This window comes from Dermacentor silvarum, chromosome 4, assembly GCF_013339745.2.
Source record: "Dermacentor silvarum isolate Dsil-2018 chromosome 4, BIME_Dsil_1.4, whole genome shotgun sequence".
NCBI lineage: Eukaryota > Metazoa > Arthropoda > Arachnida > Ixodida > Ixodidae > Dermacentor > Dermacentor silvarum.
In genome coordinates, this window is record NC_051157.2 from 15213062 (window position 1) to 15229423 (window position 16362).

A 16362-nucleotide genomic window follows, 5' to 3' on the forward strand; every position below is an offset into this window, starting at 1 on the left:
GTGAACGTGAGTGTGAGTGCAGGTGAGCGTGAACTTGAGTGAGTGGTTGTGAGTGGAAGTCAGTGTGAATGTGTGGTGAGTGCTTGAACGATAAGCAGAGGTGATATCGGTTCACCTTGCTTGCGGAAAAATGGAGGCACATTATTTGTACAAGCTCACTCACGGTGATGACTTACCGCACTAGCAGATTGTGCACGCCTAGATAGAAACCACTCACTAAGGTCGTAATAATCCAAGGATCAGGCATGAGTGAGACAATGTATAATGAGATGAGCGGATATATTATATTGCGACAGCAATTATATGGACACTCGAAACGAACTTCTACCGTGGTCGTGGACGTCGTCGTGAGGTTCCGTATGAAGTCCAAACAAGGTAAAATCGTCGCAGGGTGCCGGCGGTACGCTGCGTGTGCGAGTGCAAGCTTGCGAGGGTCAGCCGACACTTGCTGCTCAATCTCGCGCGCGCGAGGGAAAAGGTGGGGTGGAAGCGCGCTGCTTCTGTCGTGCGTCAGGCATTGAGGGGGGGGTCTTGTTCCGGCGGCGGCCGCGTGAGTGTCGTATCTCGAAAGTGATCTGAGACGTGGAAAAAGGGCGCGCGCGTGCGCCGCCTCTTCAAAGCAATTTGTGACGTGAACAATGTTCAACTAGAGCCGGTAACTTCGTATGCACGGTGTTTTCGACGTTTAGTTCACTTTGAAGCGAGAGGCGGCACGAAGGTCAATTCGCTCACGGCTATAGCTGCGCCTCCTTACTCCAGCGTTCTTACAGCGAGTTTCGGCGGTCATCGAGCGAGATGCATTCATGTTTACCTGTTCGCGCGTGACACCGTGCTTGTCTATTTAGTTTATAGGCGAATGTTTACAAGTTTATACGGCCCATTAAACTACTATCCTTGCTTCGTATAGCTCTCTACTAATTTGCTATCACAATCAAAGCTTCGCCTTTCGGGCAAAACTGTGACATTTTCTTTAATACACCAGGGAATATCCAAATCATGACCGGCAAATTTTGCCATGACTTCCACTCAGTGAAGACGTTAATTACCGTGTGATTTGCTACAGCTTCGCTGGTCATCCGCCTTCAGAGGGTGGAATGGCTCCTCATTTTCTTCCTGCTTCCCTCTTAAACGTACACGTACAGGCTCCTTATATAAACAGGTAGAGCGGAAGAGGGACTAGCCAAGTTAGCACAGAGTAACAGACACGCACGTTCGCATACGTGGAGAAAAAGTGAAGATGCAATGGTAGATACCTTTTGTGTTTGTTTCGGCGTTAAGTGGTTGACTAAGTATACGGACAGTCAATCTCTCCCACTATTTCCCGCTCTCTTGGCTCAATCCGACCAAAGGGGAGCTTAGCGACCATGGGCGGCAAGCATGCACACGTCTAATGTCAATGACAGAGAGATGGACAGAGAGAGTTTGGGGCTGACGTGAATGTTTATGTCACCATGAATAAAATGAAACGAAAGCTTTAGTCGTGCTAGTTTTGCTCTACTTTGCAGTGTTAATAAACCAGCTCTCTTCAATAATTTAGTCAATGAATCCGTTAATTTGTACTTATTAAAACATAACCTTATTGCCTTCCTGTGCATCCATTCCATTCGTGCAATGAGTTATTTTGTGTAGGGAAACCAAACAACATTGGCGTGCTCCAGCACTGTTCGAACAAGCATTTTGTAGGCCAGCAAATTTTATCTGGGGGCGAAAGACGAAGGTGTCTTCTCAGAAAGAAGAGTCGCTTTAGTGCTCAGCATGTACATTGATTTCCACTTGAGGTTATTTTGTTAACATGGCTTTCCCATCGGAAAGCGTATGTTAAAGTGACACCTAAATATTTACGCTGAAATGCACAAGTGAGAGGTGTGTCATTAATAAAGTAAGTAAACTCAGATGTCTGTTTCTTTCTTACTGTTAGCGTTACAGATTTTTCGGCATTTAGAGTCATCTGTCACTCCTGACACCAAAGAAAAGGCAGAATTTTGTATATGGTGATTATCACTGTGATTAATTTCGCGGTACGAAATACAATAGTCAGCGAATAGACGGATGTTACCATGTAATCGGGAAGGTAAATTTTTTATGTATATTAAAAATGAACCTGGGTCCAAAACACTGCCTTGGCGCACTCCCGATGCAACATGTGCTAAATTGGAAGCTTCGTTATAAATATACACGAATTGTGAGCGGTATAGATCGGCACAGTGACTCATGAGTGCACTCACTCACACTCGCACTCATTTCAAAGGGGTGAGTGCCAGTGAGTGTGCGTGGAGGTGAGTGCGAGTGAGCGCCAGTGAATGTTAGTGTGAATGCGAGTGCGAGCGAGTGCCAGTTAGTGTGAGTGCAGGTGAGTGCGAGTGAGCGCCAGTGAATGTGAGTGTAAGTTAATGCGTGTGCGAGCGAGTACCAGTAAGTGTGAGTGCAGGCGAGTGCGAGTGAGTGCCAGTGATTGTGAGTGCAAGTGAGTGCGAGTGCGAGTGAGTGCCAGTGAGTGTGAGTGCAGGTGAGTGCGAGTGCCAGTGAGTGCCAGTGAGTGTGAGTGCAGGTGAGTGCGAGTGCGAGTGAGCGGCAGTGAGTGTGAGTGGAAGTGAGTGCGAGTGAGTGCAGGTGAGTGCGAGTGAGTGCCTGTGAGTGTGAGTGGAGGTGAGTGCGAGTGCGAGTGAGCGCCAGTGAGTGTGAGTGGAAGTGAGTGCGAGTGCGAGTGAGTGCTGTGAGTGGAGGTGAGTGTGAACGTGAATGAGTGCGGGGCCTGGAAAAAATTATGGTGAGTGAGTGTGAGTGAGTGTTCTCCCACACTGCCGACCTATGCCAGAGAGCCACAATCAACCCGAGTTGGCATAACGTAAAACTATTCCAATCTGTCTTTATTGCGATAGCAATTATATGGACACTCCAGGCGCATTTCTGCCGTCGTCGCAGTCGTGAAGTTCCGTATAAAGTCCAGGGGCAATAACATTGTCGCCGCGCATCATATGCTATATGTGCGAGAGTAAAAGCGTGCGAGCGTGAGCCAACAATGGCAGCTCAATCTCGCGCGTGCAAGGTCGCCGTCAGTCGCACAAGGCACCGTGAAGGGAGAGCAGGGAGGGGGCGTTCTCTGGCGGCTGCTGCTTATGGCGCAGCAGCGCAACCTTATCTTGAAAGCGATCTGCGATGGGGACAGAGTGGAAGCGCTCATAGCTTCGTACGCACTGTGTTTTCACCACTTAGTTCGCGTTGAAGTGAAAGGCCGCATGAAGGACAATTCGCTCGCTCCTGAACCGCGCTTCCTCAACCCAGCGTTTAGACAGCAACTTTTTGCGGTCATCGAATAAGATGTGGTTTTGCTTGCTTGTGCATGCTTGACGCCATGCTTGTTAATTTAGTTAGTAAGGGAATGTTTACAAGTTCATACGGCCTGTAAAACTACTATCCTTACTTCGTATGGCTGTCTACTAATTTGTTATTGCAATCGATGCTTCGCGTTTAGGGCGAAACTGCGAGTTTTTATTCAAAATCTGCCATTAGCCCTTCGCGATATGTCAAAATGGCTCAAGCCTCACCCATATGGGCATAAAAACAGGTTGGAATATTTTTACGGTATACTGGCCCTGGGGTCAGAGACGCCCGCCCGCTGAAGCCGCTGCAGCGCATGCCTCCCTATCTAGTTTGCGAGCAGTGCCCTCAGCCTACTTTTCGTTGTTTTGCGCCTTAGCTAGTGAGCGTCGTGCTGCTCAGCCCACTCAACCGTATTCTAGTACAGTCTACTCTCGTTACAACGGACCCTCATAATCTAGCAAGAAATGGCCGTTTTATCCGAAGTCCGTAATATCCGAAACGCCTCACTTCCGAAACTTCAGTCGCGATGTATAACACCATTATTGCAAAGAGTGAGTGACGAACGTCCAAAGTAATAAAAAAGAAAGTCGCAGTTTCAACCTAAAGGCGAAGCGTCGATTGCGATAGCAGATTAGCAGACAGCTATACGAAGTAAGGATAGTAGTTTTATCGGCCGTATAAAGTTGTAAACATTCCCTTACTAACTAAATTAACAAACACGGTGTCATACACACACAGGTAAACAAGGGAACATCTCGCTCAATGACCACGGGAAGTCACTGTCAAAACGCTGCAGTCAGGAAGCGCGGCAGCAGCAGCGAGCGAACTAGCGCATACGAAGCTACCGGCACTGAGCGCACTTTGTCCTTTCAGGATAGGATCGCTTTCAAGATACGGCGCCCGCGCCGCGCAGCAGCAGCCGCCAGAGGTGAACGCCCTCTCCCTCGCCTCCTCCCCCAGATTTGGCGCGCTTCCATCACTCACTCACTCATACGCGCGCGCGAGATTGAGCCCTGATCGTCGGCTGACCTTCGCAAGTCTGTTGTAAGCCCGTGTCGACACGGCAAAAGTACGCTTTATACCCCCGATTTTGAAAAGAATTGCCGCTAATTTCGTCCGCTGTAGCTGATAATCTGTTGTAGCACGGTCTGTTAAAAGCGAACTTCGTTACATATCTAAAATACGTAGAGCAAACTATGGTTGAAATATGGTCCATTATATCCGAAAGTCTGATGTACGCGGGTCCGTTGTAACGAGCGTTAGGGGGTATTGGTAGTTGGCGGAAGAGCCGTCGTTTGGGGGGTATTAGTAGTTGGCGGAAGAGCTTTTCTTTGAGAGACGATTGTTTTCGACGGCCGCTCGCATCTGTCACTTCTGCTGTTGTGCTGAATCGTTGCGCCTGTCATGAGTGCCAAGAACTTTCGGCACTCGTTCTCAGTAGCTTTCAAACGGGCTGCTATCCTCCATGTTGAGGAAACTAACTGCGCAGTGGGACGCAAGTCTGGAGTCAGTGAACGTGTGGTGCGGCAGTGGCGGCTTCAGCGCGAGAAAATTTGGCCTCTCTGGCTACTGTGTGTGGGTGGGTCCTCTCTGCGTGGGGGGCTGTACCGCGCGATGTCGTGGTGCGGTCGTTCGCGAAGTGTGGACTAATTTTTGATGACGACATGCTTTGGGACCGCAGCAGCTATGACTGCAGCAGTACCACTGAGGTCAACTCTAGTGACAATGAGTAGTCTTAGCAACCCCATCAATAAATTTCCCTTGTGTGAGGCTGTACACTCTAAATATAGCCACCCTGGCCATTCCAACAGCAGTGACAACAGCCCAAAGTGGCGGCGCGCGTGCCGGCCACTCACCTGAAGCGCCTTAAAGTCCAGTGTTACAAGCACAAAAATCATGAGAACTGTGCTGCACAGTCTGCGGTTGCACAGTCTGCGGAATAAATGGCTGCACTCTTCTTTGGAGAAGGAATCTGCACGTTGTTTGCAGGCGCTGTCGGAGCACAAACACCGAAGCCGTTCTGGCGCAGCGTGACGCAATTTCAGTCAATTTTCTGTTTGGCGCAGTTCGGCGCAGGAATTTGCGTTTGTATCAAAATGGTGCGATTGGCGCAGGAGTCCCACCCCTGAATTAAGTTTGGAACCATTCTGTGTACCGGGCTGTGCTGGCTAAGGCAAGTTAACAACAAGACATAAGTATTCTAATCCTCTGCAACACTTGCCTCATGCTGAATATATGTGATCACAAAACACAGCTTTCAATATATTTCATAATGCTTAAACTGCACATCCCAAATCAACAAAAGCTTTTGTCAAGCTCAATAACCTATCCAAAACGTATGCAATAAGATACCCTCATACAAATGTAAAAGCACTTACAGTTTTAGTTCCCCATGAGCTATATTAATAAGAAATATGAATTGATCCCACAAGGAATCTTGTTACGGCAACCATAAGAAATCGGGCAATAAGCTGAATGTGACATGAAGGTTTCATTCTACCAAACTGGCCTTATCCACACAGTTTATGTACAGTTAAACCTGCTTCTAACGAACCTCCATATAACGAATTCCTGGATATAACGAAGTTTTTCTATTCCCCGCCGTTACTCCATAGAAGCACATGTATTTGAGACCTCTAAGTAACGAAGTGGCAGCGGGAGACCCCCTCGATATAACGAATTTTCCCCTCCGACAACCTAGAGATTTCGCCTCAAATTTTGTCATTTTTGCGCGAGCAGCAACCGGAAGCACCTTCTCCGCCGCGACGGAATGCGAAGCGAGCGCACGTGTGCGAGGCGGGCCTGCATCCCTCGACCCGGCGATCTTGCCGCCACGGGCGTTGCCTTTCCCCCTCCCTTCATTCAAACCTGAGTGATCCTGCCACTTGCTGCATCTGGCCTAGCCCGCCAAGCCGGCACTCTCTCCTTTTCCAGTTGATGTTGCCAACGTCCTGGTACACGCTGTGACACATCACACTCGATGAGCGCGGACACGCGCTGTCAAACGCTGGCGGCGTGTGGAAGCACCACTAGAGAAGCGAGCGAAATGACCTTCGTGCTGTTGTCTATCGCTTCAACGCAAACTGAGCGCCGAGAACACACAGCACGCACAAAGCTACGAGCCGCCGACGCACCTACACTGCTAGACTCTGCCCCAACGCAGATCGCTTTCAGATACGGCCCGCTCGACCGCGCGCCGCCGCGCAGTACGCAGTTGATGCCAGAGTACAGTACAACGCCACCCCGCTATCCCTCCCCCCTCGCTCCCTCGCCGGTGCCTCGAGCGCAATGGAAGAAGGCGCGCTTCCTCCCTGCTTTACTTGCGCACGCGAGATTGACGCGGTCGTCGGCTCCCCTCGCACGTTTTCACTCGCACATACAGATACGGCGCGCGGCGACTGCGTTATCGTCCTTGGACTTTATATGGAATATCTATGAGCCAAAACTAATTTTAGGGCCACAACGCGTCATAGACACCATCTTCATATAGCAAATACGGATCTCAGGGGCCATACTTTTGCTGGCGGAAACCAAAAATACGTCATAGTTGTCACCCCCGATACTTTGGGCGGCCAATGCCATCGTCAAACCACCAAGCCAAGCGGCATGAAAAGTCAAAATGGCTGCTCGGGCCGGCGCGGGGTGGCAGTTCGCAACGTATGATGCGGGAACGGTCCCACAGTTGCGACGCAACAGTGGGGTTACCAATGCATTGGGTTCTATGGGAGCTGTGCCGGGACTGGCCGAAAACGACGTAACAGCCGGGAAAACGCAGCCCCTGGGAACCTAACAGCGAGGTTCTACTGTAACACTATACGACGCTACGACGCCATCGTAACACTCGCTCTTCGTTTCCGATGCCTCGCGCTTGTGCGAAACGACACGCGTCCACACATCCGGTACCTGGTGTGACATTCCAAGGATGAGTGCTTCAATGAAAACGGAAAACGGGTGCGCGTTACAATTGAGGGCGCGTTAGAATCGAGTAAATACGGTAAGCGCTTCTTTTTTGAATTTTCGTGCCGAACCTGCATATTACAAAATCCTCTTTATAACAAAGTTTTCGGGAATTTGTCAATTTCATTACATCCAGGTTTAACTGTACTTTATATGTTATACAATAACATTGGTTTATTCGCATTGTCAACTAAAAATAAGTTGCAAGTGCTTTGACTGTAGTCAGTCGTATGATCTCGTTACGAAGCCGTTACTTTGTGCTATTGTACCGGCAATAGAGGTTATCTACATTAGCACAGTGTTGTCAACATGGTCACACCCATAGATGTAACCCGTTCACAGCAGATGCAACGAAACAGGTGCATTCTGCAGCCTAGCTAGCCAAACAATGTCGGGCCCACACACGAGAAAAGCACATGAAAAAGAATAGCTCTGCTTACATGCAAGTGATGGCCCTTTCCTTGACCTCTTGATCAATGTCGGCTGCCTTTAGTTTTGTCAAGGTGCACTCAAAGATGTCTTTCACATAAGGCTCGAACCTGAACGAGCTTTCCTGATCTGAAGGTTGAAGAAAGAAAGAAAAACCAGAAAGCTCAAATGAGAATACATCAGCATACCTTCCAACCTGCGATCTTTAAAAGTCACAGAAATCATGCAGACAAGGGACAGGGCGAAAGGCACACTTCTGTAAATATTTTGCCCTTAGCACACACTTTTGTGGCATACATATGCACTTTATTAGGATGATCAACCTTTAGCACAGAAGCAGTGGCAAGCTTGGAACAGCAGACACTCATAAGCAATTTGCATTTTTTTTTAGACCATGCTAAATATTTTCATCAACATTGCTGTCGCCAACTTCCCTCGCATTAAGAACACTCAATAGGCTTGCTCGAAGCAACTACCCATCTACAATACGTGCCGGCACCCATTTTTGAACACCTTAAAAATATTTTCATTCACAGAATTCCGTAATACATACACAACATTCGTAAAGTTGTAGAACAAGCCCAAATTCATAAACTTTACGGAAAACTCGGGAGAGCAGCAGCTATGCATCAATGCTTAACACTTTCAATGCGTATAGTTTCCTCGACAAAGCTTACTCAGCGGCCATAACTACAAGACTACAAGGTTAAGTTATAATTTTTCTATGTTTATTTCTTTTAAAAAACACAAGGAGATCTGCAAGTGGAAAACACCAATTGCTTACCCAATGGTCTGATGACTTTCACCAGTTGCTGAAGAACTAGCAGAGCTTCTGATGTAATCTTATAAAAGCTGTCCCCAACAGCTACGATGATAGGCTGAAAACAGAAGTGGTTGCTGACTCAAGTGAGAGTTCAAAGCAGCACTCGTCAGCTTGCTGCAACCTTCCATAGCTCATTCATAACCCTTCCTTAATCACACCACTGTGGAAAAGAAAACTGCCTACAGAACTGTACAAACGGCCAATACAGATTCCGTTGTTTTCAAACTGTACTATTCGATGCACGGATATTGAAAGCAATGGAATAGTCATATAGTTATGTTCCACACTGACACAGTACCATAACAACGTGCCATTTTACAGGCAATAGAGAATATCTACATTAGCACAGTGTTCTCACCATGGTCAAACCCATAGACTAACACGTTCACTACAGTAGTACTTTTTGAAGTCTCAATTGCTGTGCGTCATGGCCCACAGGTGGGTCACCTGTCGTGTTCCTCTAGTGCCTCGTGACCCACCTGTGAGTCACCAAGGAGTTGTGCTCCTTAAACTTCCTCAAGGTACAGACAGCGCCACAATGTGCCAGATCAGAGGGAACAAGAATTTCCCCTCTCCTTTGATTTCTAGCAAAGATGTCGCTTGCTCACTGCAGGAACGCTCTTCACAGCTGTGCTGTGAGAATACAGTGGAATCTCAATGATATGAATCTCTCAAGAGGGCAAATAAGTTTGTATCATCCGCTATTTGTATTCCTCAAAAATGTAAAAAATTGGGAAATAGGGATATTGGCAATGAATTAGCCGTCTTGCTCCAATTATCCCATCTTTTTTTTTAGTTTTCACAATATCTTTCCAATTTCATTAGTTTCTTTTTTTTAGTATCATTCTGCCGTGTCACGACGGGCTGACATAACCCAACCAAAAATGCGACCGATGCATCGGCGCGGCCGCTCTGCCGGCCTGACAAGGCGCAACAAGCACACGGAGGCATCCTCACGCAGCAGCTCGACTGTTCGCATCATCCGCCGCGGTGCAAAAGGTGGTCGCAACATTCAAAATTTAGCACATTCTAAGCTAATGAACTTGGGCCAGGACTTCAGATCAAGTGGGATCGCATCATTGAGATTCTACTGTAACTGCCATGGCCCACCCGTGACCCACACTGCAGTGATCGTGTTAAGATGAGTATTGTCTAAAGGCATGACACCACGTCAGCTCAGCAGCCAGTGGTACACCAATGTTTCCCAGCACTAGTACTCACAGGCAGCAGTGTTTCGATGTGCGGGTGGAACACCTGGGGACTGTGGTGCGAAAGCAGACACCCCAGGAAGGCAAGGGTGTCAATCTTCATGTTGGAACTGGATGCTCGGTCACTCAGCGAGAAGTGTAAACCAGGTAGCAGTGCTGGAAGATAGTCGGCCAGAGCACCGGGCAGCAGCAGCAGCAGCTCCGTCAGTAGCGCCAAGCAACCCTGCATGCATTTTTTTTTTTTTCATTTTTACTGCACCTTTACAAGCAGTAAAGTACCAAAGATTTCACAAAACCCACACTGAAATTAAAATAAATTATGATGGAAGCTCAGGTCACTAGGCAGTCACCTTGTCAAGCTACTAAACGTTGTAGCATTTATGTAATAAATAAATAAATTTAAAGATATTTCTTTTTTTATAACAACAGTGCTCAATGGGATTCATGCGACAGTGATGTTAATTTTACCCCATAGAAGACACAGCCATCCATAATTACTTTTAATTTTACACCACACAGAACACAAACGCAGCCAATAACGCGATTATTGGAATGCGCGACACGCGTCCAGTCTTGCCCGGGAGCGAAATGCTTCTGCTGATGGTCAAGCGTCAACTGTGCAGGGCCACGCTGCACGTGCCGCCTCGCTGGGTGCCTACCCATTTCTTCCACCTGTGTTGGCGACATCTCCCCTCATTTGCCATACACAACCCGGCAGATGAGTTTTTGTTTGCATGATTCCAATGCTGACGCAAAGAAGCCCGCAAATACACGCAAAATTGTTGCAAGACTGGCTGCTTTGTATGTATCCGCAGGCTTCTTTCCCACTCGAAAATACACTTATATAGCACGTATTGAGAAACAGGAAGCTGTATCGGGAGTTTTTCATGTTTCTTTATAATTTTCTCATTGACACTTTTCATCTAATTATAGTATTTGAGAAATTTATTAGGTAAGACTAATTATTAGGGGTGGTCATTTGAAATATTCGAAAAATAGATAATTAAAAATGTTCAAATATTCGGTTGGATATGAATATTTGAATCAAATCAAATATATTGCTGGCTGGGCGGGAGAAAACATGGTTCTTAGCATTTGTTTCTATCTAATATAACAATATTGGGGCGATATTGTACTGAATTTTATGATTATTTCGTGCTGCTAGCAAAATTTCACCTGTAAAGCACACTTAGCCAGCCTCCCAGTAGCAAGAGGCACGGGTTAGCGGACCGCGAGGGAGCACTTTTTTTTTTTTTTTTTCAGTGCCACCCACAATTCTGAGCTTATTGCTCGACAGCAAATGCGATGAGTGAAGACTGGCACAGGGTCAAATGGCTCAGAGTTTAGGGGCATTTGATGCGGTGTAATAAGGCACAGGCTGCCAAGGACAGCTACTGGGAATTACGTAAATTTCCAAGTTAAGGGGGGAGGCGGGGATGAAAATTAACTTTTTTGTTTCTTGGCAGAAAGGGCTGGAATTTGGCACACACACTGTACATTGCAATAGAGAGGCAAATCTAAAATTTCATTAAATATCTTAGTTTCTGTTTTATAAGAATTTACAAAGTTTACAAGTTCCTTGCTCGTGGAAAGCCTGGCACAGTAACGAAACATGCCAGGGAGCTGCCTTTAGTTTTAATCTTTGCTCAAAAGAGTACTACAGGGTACAACAGTTTCAAAATTTTCTTAATCCCTTTATTTTTTTTTTTACACAGAACATCATGTTCACCTTCACTAATTGTACCAGAACTTGTCACTCACAAATTAGCATGTAGAAAAAAAAGTAAGCCATCAACAAGATGGCTTACTTAAAGGAATACATAAAAACAAACGGGATCAAAATCGGTCGAGCCATTGTTGTGCTATGCTTTCCACGAGCGTGGTGACCAACAAAAAAAAAACACAATTGAGAAAACGGGTTGCAAAGTTTTGCAAGCAGCACAGATTTATTAGAATGCATCAAGGCTGTAATATTTGGCATCATTGCTGTCAGGCATCTTCTTGCACCTTTGCCTCGCCGTTTGGTGGGCATTTAAAATTTCATAGCCTGGCTGGTCCATCAAATAGAGCTTCCGTTCAGTTGCGGACACCGCAAGAAGGGAGTCGCGAACGCTGCATGCTCGCGCTTCTGCAGTCACCGCTGACACGAAACGTGGCTCGAGGCGTGTCCGACTGGTGCGCCATTCGGGCGGCTATTTGTCCGGTGAATCTTCGGTTATCACACTGTAGTTCGTCGACGGTTGGGGTTCGCTTGGAGGCGGCATGTTCGTGTCACACGATGCATCAGAAATTGAGTGCACCATCTTTGCCGACGATGGTGACCTTCGACTCGCGTCGATACGATCTCGGCTGATTCGCGTGGCCGTACGCCGAGGCGCGGGAGCCTTCGTTGGCGCGTCTTCCGTCGACTGCGTTATCAGTGCCGATCACACAGGGCGATTGTCGGTTTCGCTGCTCGAGTCACACGGTGCAAGATAGCGCGGCACGTAATCCACCGTGCAAGTAAGGTGGCACGTTCAGTCGGGTGCTCCTCCGCTTCTCCCACTAATTGCCGTATTTTTCTCGCCGTAGGAGGCTCGCGCTTCCGTATTCCGAAGGCGTGCTTCGTCCAAAATCTATTCTCGAACGAGCGACGGTCGATCACTAACCTGGGAGCTCTCAGAAATCCCAATTCTGCGTGTCAAGTGGAGACGCCGGCGTGGTTTGCGAAGCGGACAACTGCGGTCGCTATCATGCCCGCTGCCGCAGCAGTAACCAATGGGGAGACACCTTTCAGCACAGCAGCCAATCGGAGGCCCGCTTTCATCGGAGGGCCTGTGTGACTACCTTCAGCAGACCCATGCTTCTTTTGTGCTTGTGCGTTTGTTACAAGATGGCGACGACCGACGAATTGAGAAGCGGAACGGCGAAACTTTAAGCTTTCGAACGATACCAAGATGGCGGCGCTCGGTGGCGGGAAGTACGAGATATGGCTCCGTGAACTGCGGTGATTTTGCGCGATTTAAAGCTGTTTTCTCAGCCTGCGCACTAACAAATTAATTTTTTTCGGGCACTTTTTGTGCGTTTTCATCCAAACCATTTTGATACAACATAGATTAGGCGTTGCAGATACCGAAACACGTGGTTTCCAAAAATTAATTTTTCTCGCGATTTCCGCAATCTGATCCCTGCGTCCCCCCTTAACATCAGCCAAATACACAGTGCTTTTAGTATCTTCTTCTACTTCTTTCTGGGATTTTAAGTGCCAAAACCAGTTCTGATTATGAGGTACACCGTAGTGGAGGGCTCTGGATGAATTTCGACCACCTGGGGTTCTTTAACGTGCACTACAACGCAAGCACACAGGTGTTTTTGCATTTCACCTCTATTGAAATGCGGCCGCCGCAGCCGGGATTCGATCCCGCGATCTCGTGCTCAGCAGTAGCTGACTGAGCCATAACGGCTTACTATTCTAGTTTTTTAACATTGAAAATGTAATTGCAATGTTGCAATACAGTAGCCGACCGATTTTCCGGACTTCGCGGGGACTGAAAAATAGTCCGAAAAATCGAGCAGTACGAAAAACCGAACAGACCGAAAAACTCGCCCTCCCTTCCCCTCCAAGAGAAACAAAAATTATGAGGCTTAGAGCGGCTTAAGAAAAATGTCGCAGTTTCGCCCAAAAGACGGAGCATCGATTACGATAGCAAATTAATAGACAGCGATACGAAGGATGTTAGTTTTATCGGCCGTATAAAGTTGTAAATATGCGCTTACTAACTAAATAAGCACGGTGTCACGCGCGCACAGGTTACATGAACACATCACGCTCGATGACCGCAGGTAAATTGACCTTCGCGCTGTCTATTCTCTCGCTTCAACGCGAACGTCGAAAAACAAAACAAAAATGAAAAAAAAAAAAAAAAAAAACGGCGCATACGAAGCTAGTGGCACTCGGCGCACGCCCTTTGTACCCATCGCAGATCGCGGGCGCACACTTCGGCCACATAGCAGATCGCTTTCAAGATACGGTGCCTAAAGTCCCTTGATGTAGGAAAGTACCGCCACTCTTTGTACTCTGCCGCCGGCGCGCGACCTCCTCGCCTCCTCCTCGCCCCTCGCGAGTCCCCTCCGCGGCAGACGGTCTTGCGCCCGTTTTCCTGCACGATGATTGGTCTCCCTGCCGTTGCCCTTGGAAACGAGCGGAGCTTGCGTTTTGCGTTTTCGTTCGCGCCATTTTGCGCCTCAGCTCGGCTGGCTCAGCGTATAGAGAACGTCGCACGCTAACATTGCACGCTGTTTCGTGCACTCTGCTGGCGCTATGCCGTGCTGCTGCGCATATAACTGCAACAAGAAGCGCGATGATGGATATGCAGTTCTTACGATACCGCAAGGAAAGCGTGATGGCTTGCGCAAGAAGTAGTGGCTGCACAACATTGACCGGAAGAACTTTGTTCCGACAAGGAACAGTGTTGTTTGCGAGGTAAGGGGCCTTTCTTATTGCTCGTATCAAAGCATCCCCTAACGCTGCATTTTTCCAATTCTTCCAGCCTGCTCATTAGCGTTTTTGCTGCGGCAATTTGTACGTTGCATAAAAATGGGGTTCTCCTCAGAATGCTGAATATTCTGCTAGGACTCCATCACCTCGCACGTCGTCAACTCTCATTCAATCGGAAACGGCATATTTGTACACTAGCATTGTTTCTCATTCTGAATATTATATGATACTCTTCTACGTTATCGGTATCTTGTCAAATAACGTTTTTTGCGCGTGCACGAAAATAAAGCATCTTACTGACCATTCTTTTTGTTTTTTGTGTGATAACTGTTTTTCTGATGTTTAATCAAAATCACAATTTTAACTATCCGCCTACTACACAATTAAACGGTATGTTGGTGTGAACTATCAAAATACCTTTTCCAGAAGCGTTTCTTTTGCCTAAAAATATAGAATGCCTTCTCCCATAGGTATACCGATTATTTTTTAAGCTTCATTGACACCGACGCCTAAAGAATAATCTGTAAATACCTTTCCTCAGATTTTGTTATTGTGGGTGATGAGTGGCTGCCGGCACCGTTTCATCGCACTGAAATTGCGCAACCGTCCTATTCAATGCAGAAACCACAGCGCAAAAGCTACCTTGACATTGAGACAAACACATGGATAGACGATGCTCTCGCCAGTAATTCATTATAAGAAGGCACACTGAATATAATACCTGGGGTGCACATGCGCGAACATACAAGAAAAAACTGCCAAACATAGAGCGATCTGTCACAAGCAATACTAGATCAGATGCAAAAAGCAAAGCGGCGTATCGAGGGGCAGTGAGTGAGTGAACTTTATTGGGTCCACAATAGACGCGAGTAAACTCGACGTCACCTGGCTAGGCCCACTCGGGGACCATCAGGTCAAACCTGATGGCCCTCTCGCGGGCCCTCTGGACTGCCAGGATTTGAGAGGTCTGATCCTGGGCCTTAATAAGCATCATCATTTCCTCTTGGGTGAAAGGGGGACCGGCAGATGCGCAGCCCCACAGGACATGCTCGAAGTCCGCATAACCACCACACAGGGGGCAAAAAAATAACTGGAGTATAGAACTCGCCTCAAAGCACCTTTTACATCAGTGTGGGACATTCATACGGCTTAATGCCAAGATAAAACCAACCTCCTCATAAACGTTGCCTTCAGCATTCTCCATGCTGTTATCACCATTTTTCAAAACATTCTACGCCACTGGGGCGCGCAACTGGCCCAAAAAATGCGCCTCCATCGAATTCTGCGGCCCGTCCGCAGGAGCCCAGGCGCAATAGCGTGCCGTGCGCAGCGCGCGCAGCCGGCGGGCGAGGAGAATTGAGGAGGAAAGCGCGCGCGCGGAGGAGAGTGTCGCTACTTTCAAGATCAAGGGGCTTTAACGGTGCCTGCGCGGCAGCTCCGTCGGCAGCCGCAAGAGCAGAATGCAACTCCCCACCGTCTCCGCCGCCTTCTCCCCGTGCCCCGCGAGCGAACGAAGTCCGCGCGCGCGCGCCTCCGGCCGCCTTCCTCTCTCGCGTGGTTGAGATTAAATTGCAGTTGCCGGCTGACCCTCGCAAGCTTTCACCCGCACACAGCGTACGGCGCAACCGAAAGTTAAAAAAAAAAAAAAAAAAAAAAGCAAGTGCCGCTTTTTGGATCGTTTTGTCGGCCATGGAAGCGTGGGCATGGCCTCGGAGACGAAAAGATAGCATGCGTCTACTAATCTTGAAGGCTATACAGGGGGGCACTAGAAGCCAAGCCCGGCCAAGCCAGCGAAAAATCCAACATGGCGGCCTCCAAGATCGGGTAGCGTGGCTCGGAGGGAGCGATTTAGTCCGGAAAATCAAACATTGGCACCTAGATTCGTCCGAAAAATCGGTCGCGAAAATGCATTAGCTCTATGGGAATCCTGCCGTACATGTATGAAGTCCGGAATATCCAACAAGTCCGAATTTTTGGAGTCCGAAAAATCCGTCGGCTACTGTATACCAAACTAACCCAACTTGCTAATAAATGCATGTGCATATCATTATACGATGTTCGATCAATATTCAAAGCTAAGTATTCGTATTCGATTCGAAAACTTTGATATTCGCACACCCCTACTAATTATGTACCGTATTTATTCG

General features: G+C 47.7%; 1 protein-coding gene across 1 annotated transcript in view; it reads right to left on the reverse strand.

Moving 5' to 3' along the window:
• The window catches only part of LOC119449498 (cullin-associated NEDD8-dissociated protein 1-like), a 78851-nt gene that overhangs the window by 38745 nt on the left and 23744 nt on the right, over positions 1 to 16362 (reverse strand). Inside the window, 3 exon segments of the mRNA XM_037712681.2 lie at positions 7719 to 7836; positions 8492 to 8585; positions 9752 to 9961. Coding sequence (XP_037568609.1) covers positions 7719 to 7836; positions 8492 to 8585; positions 9752 to 9961 — 422 coding nt within the window.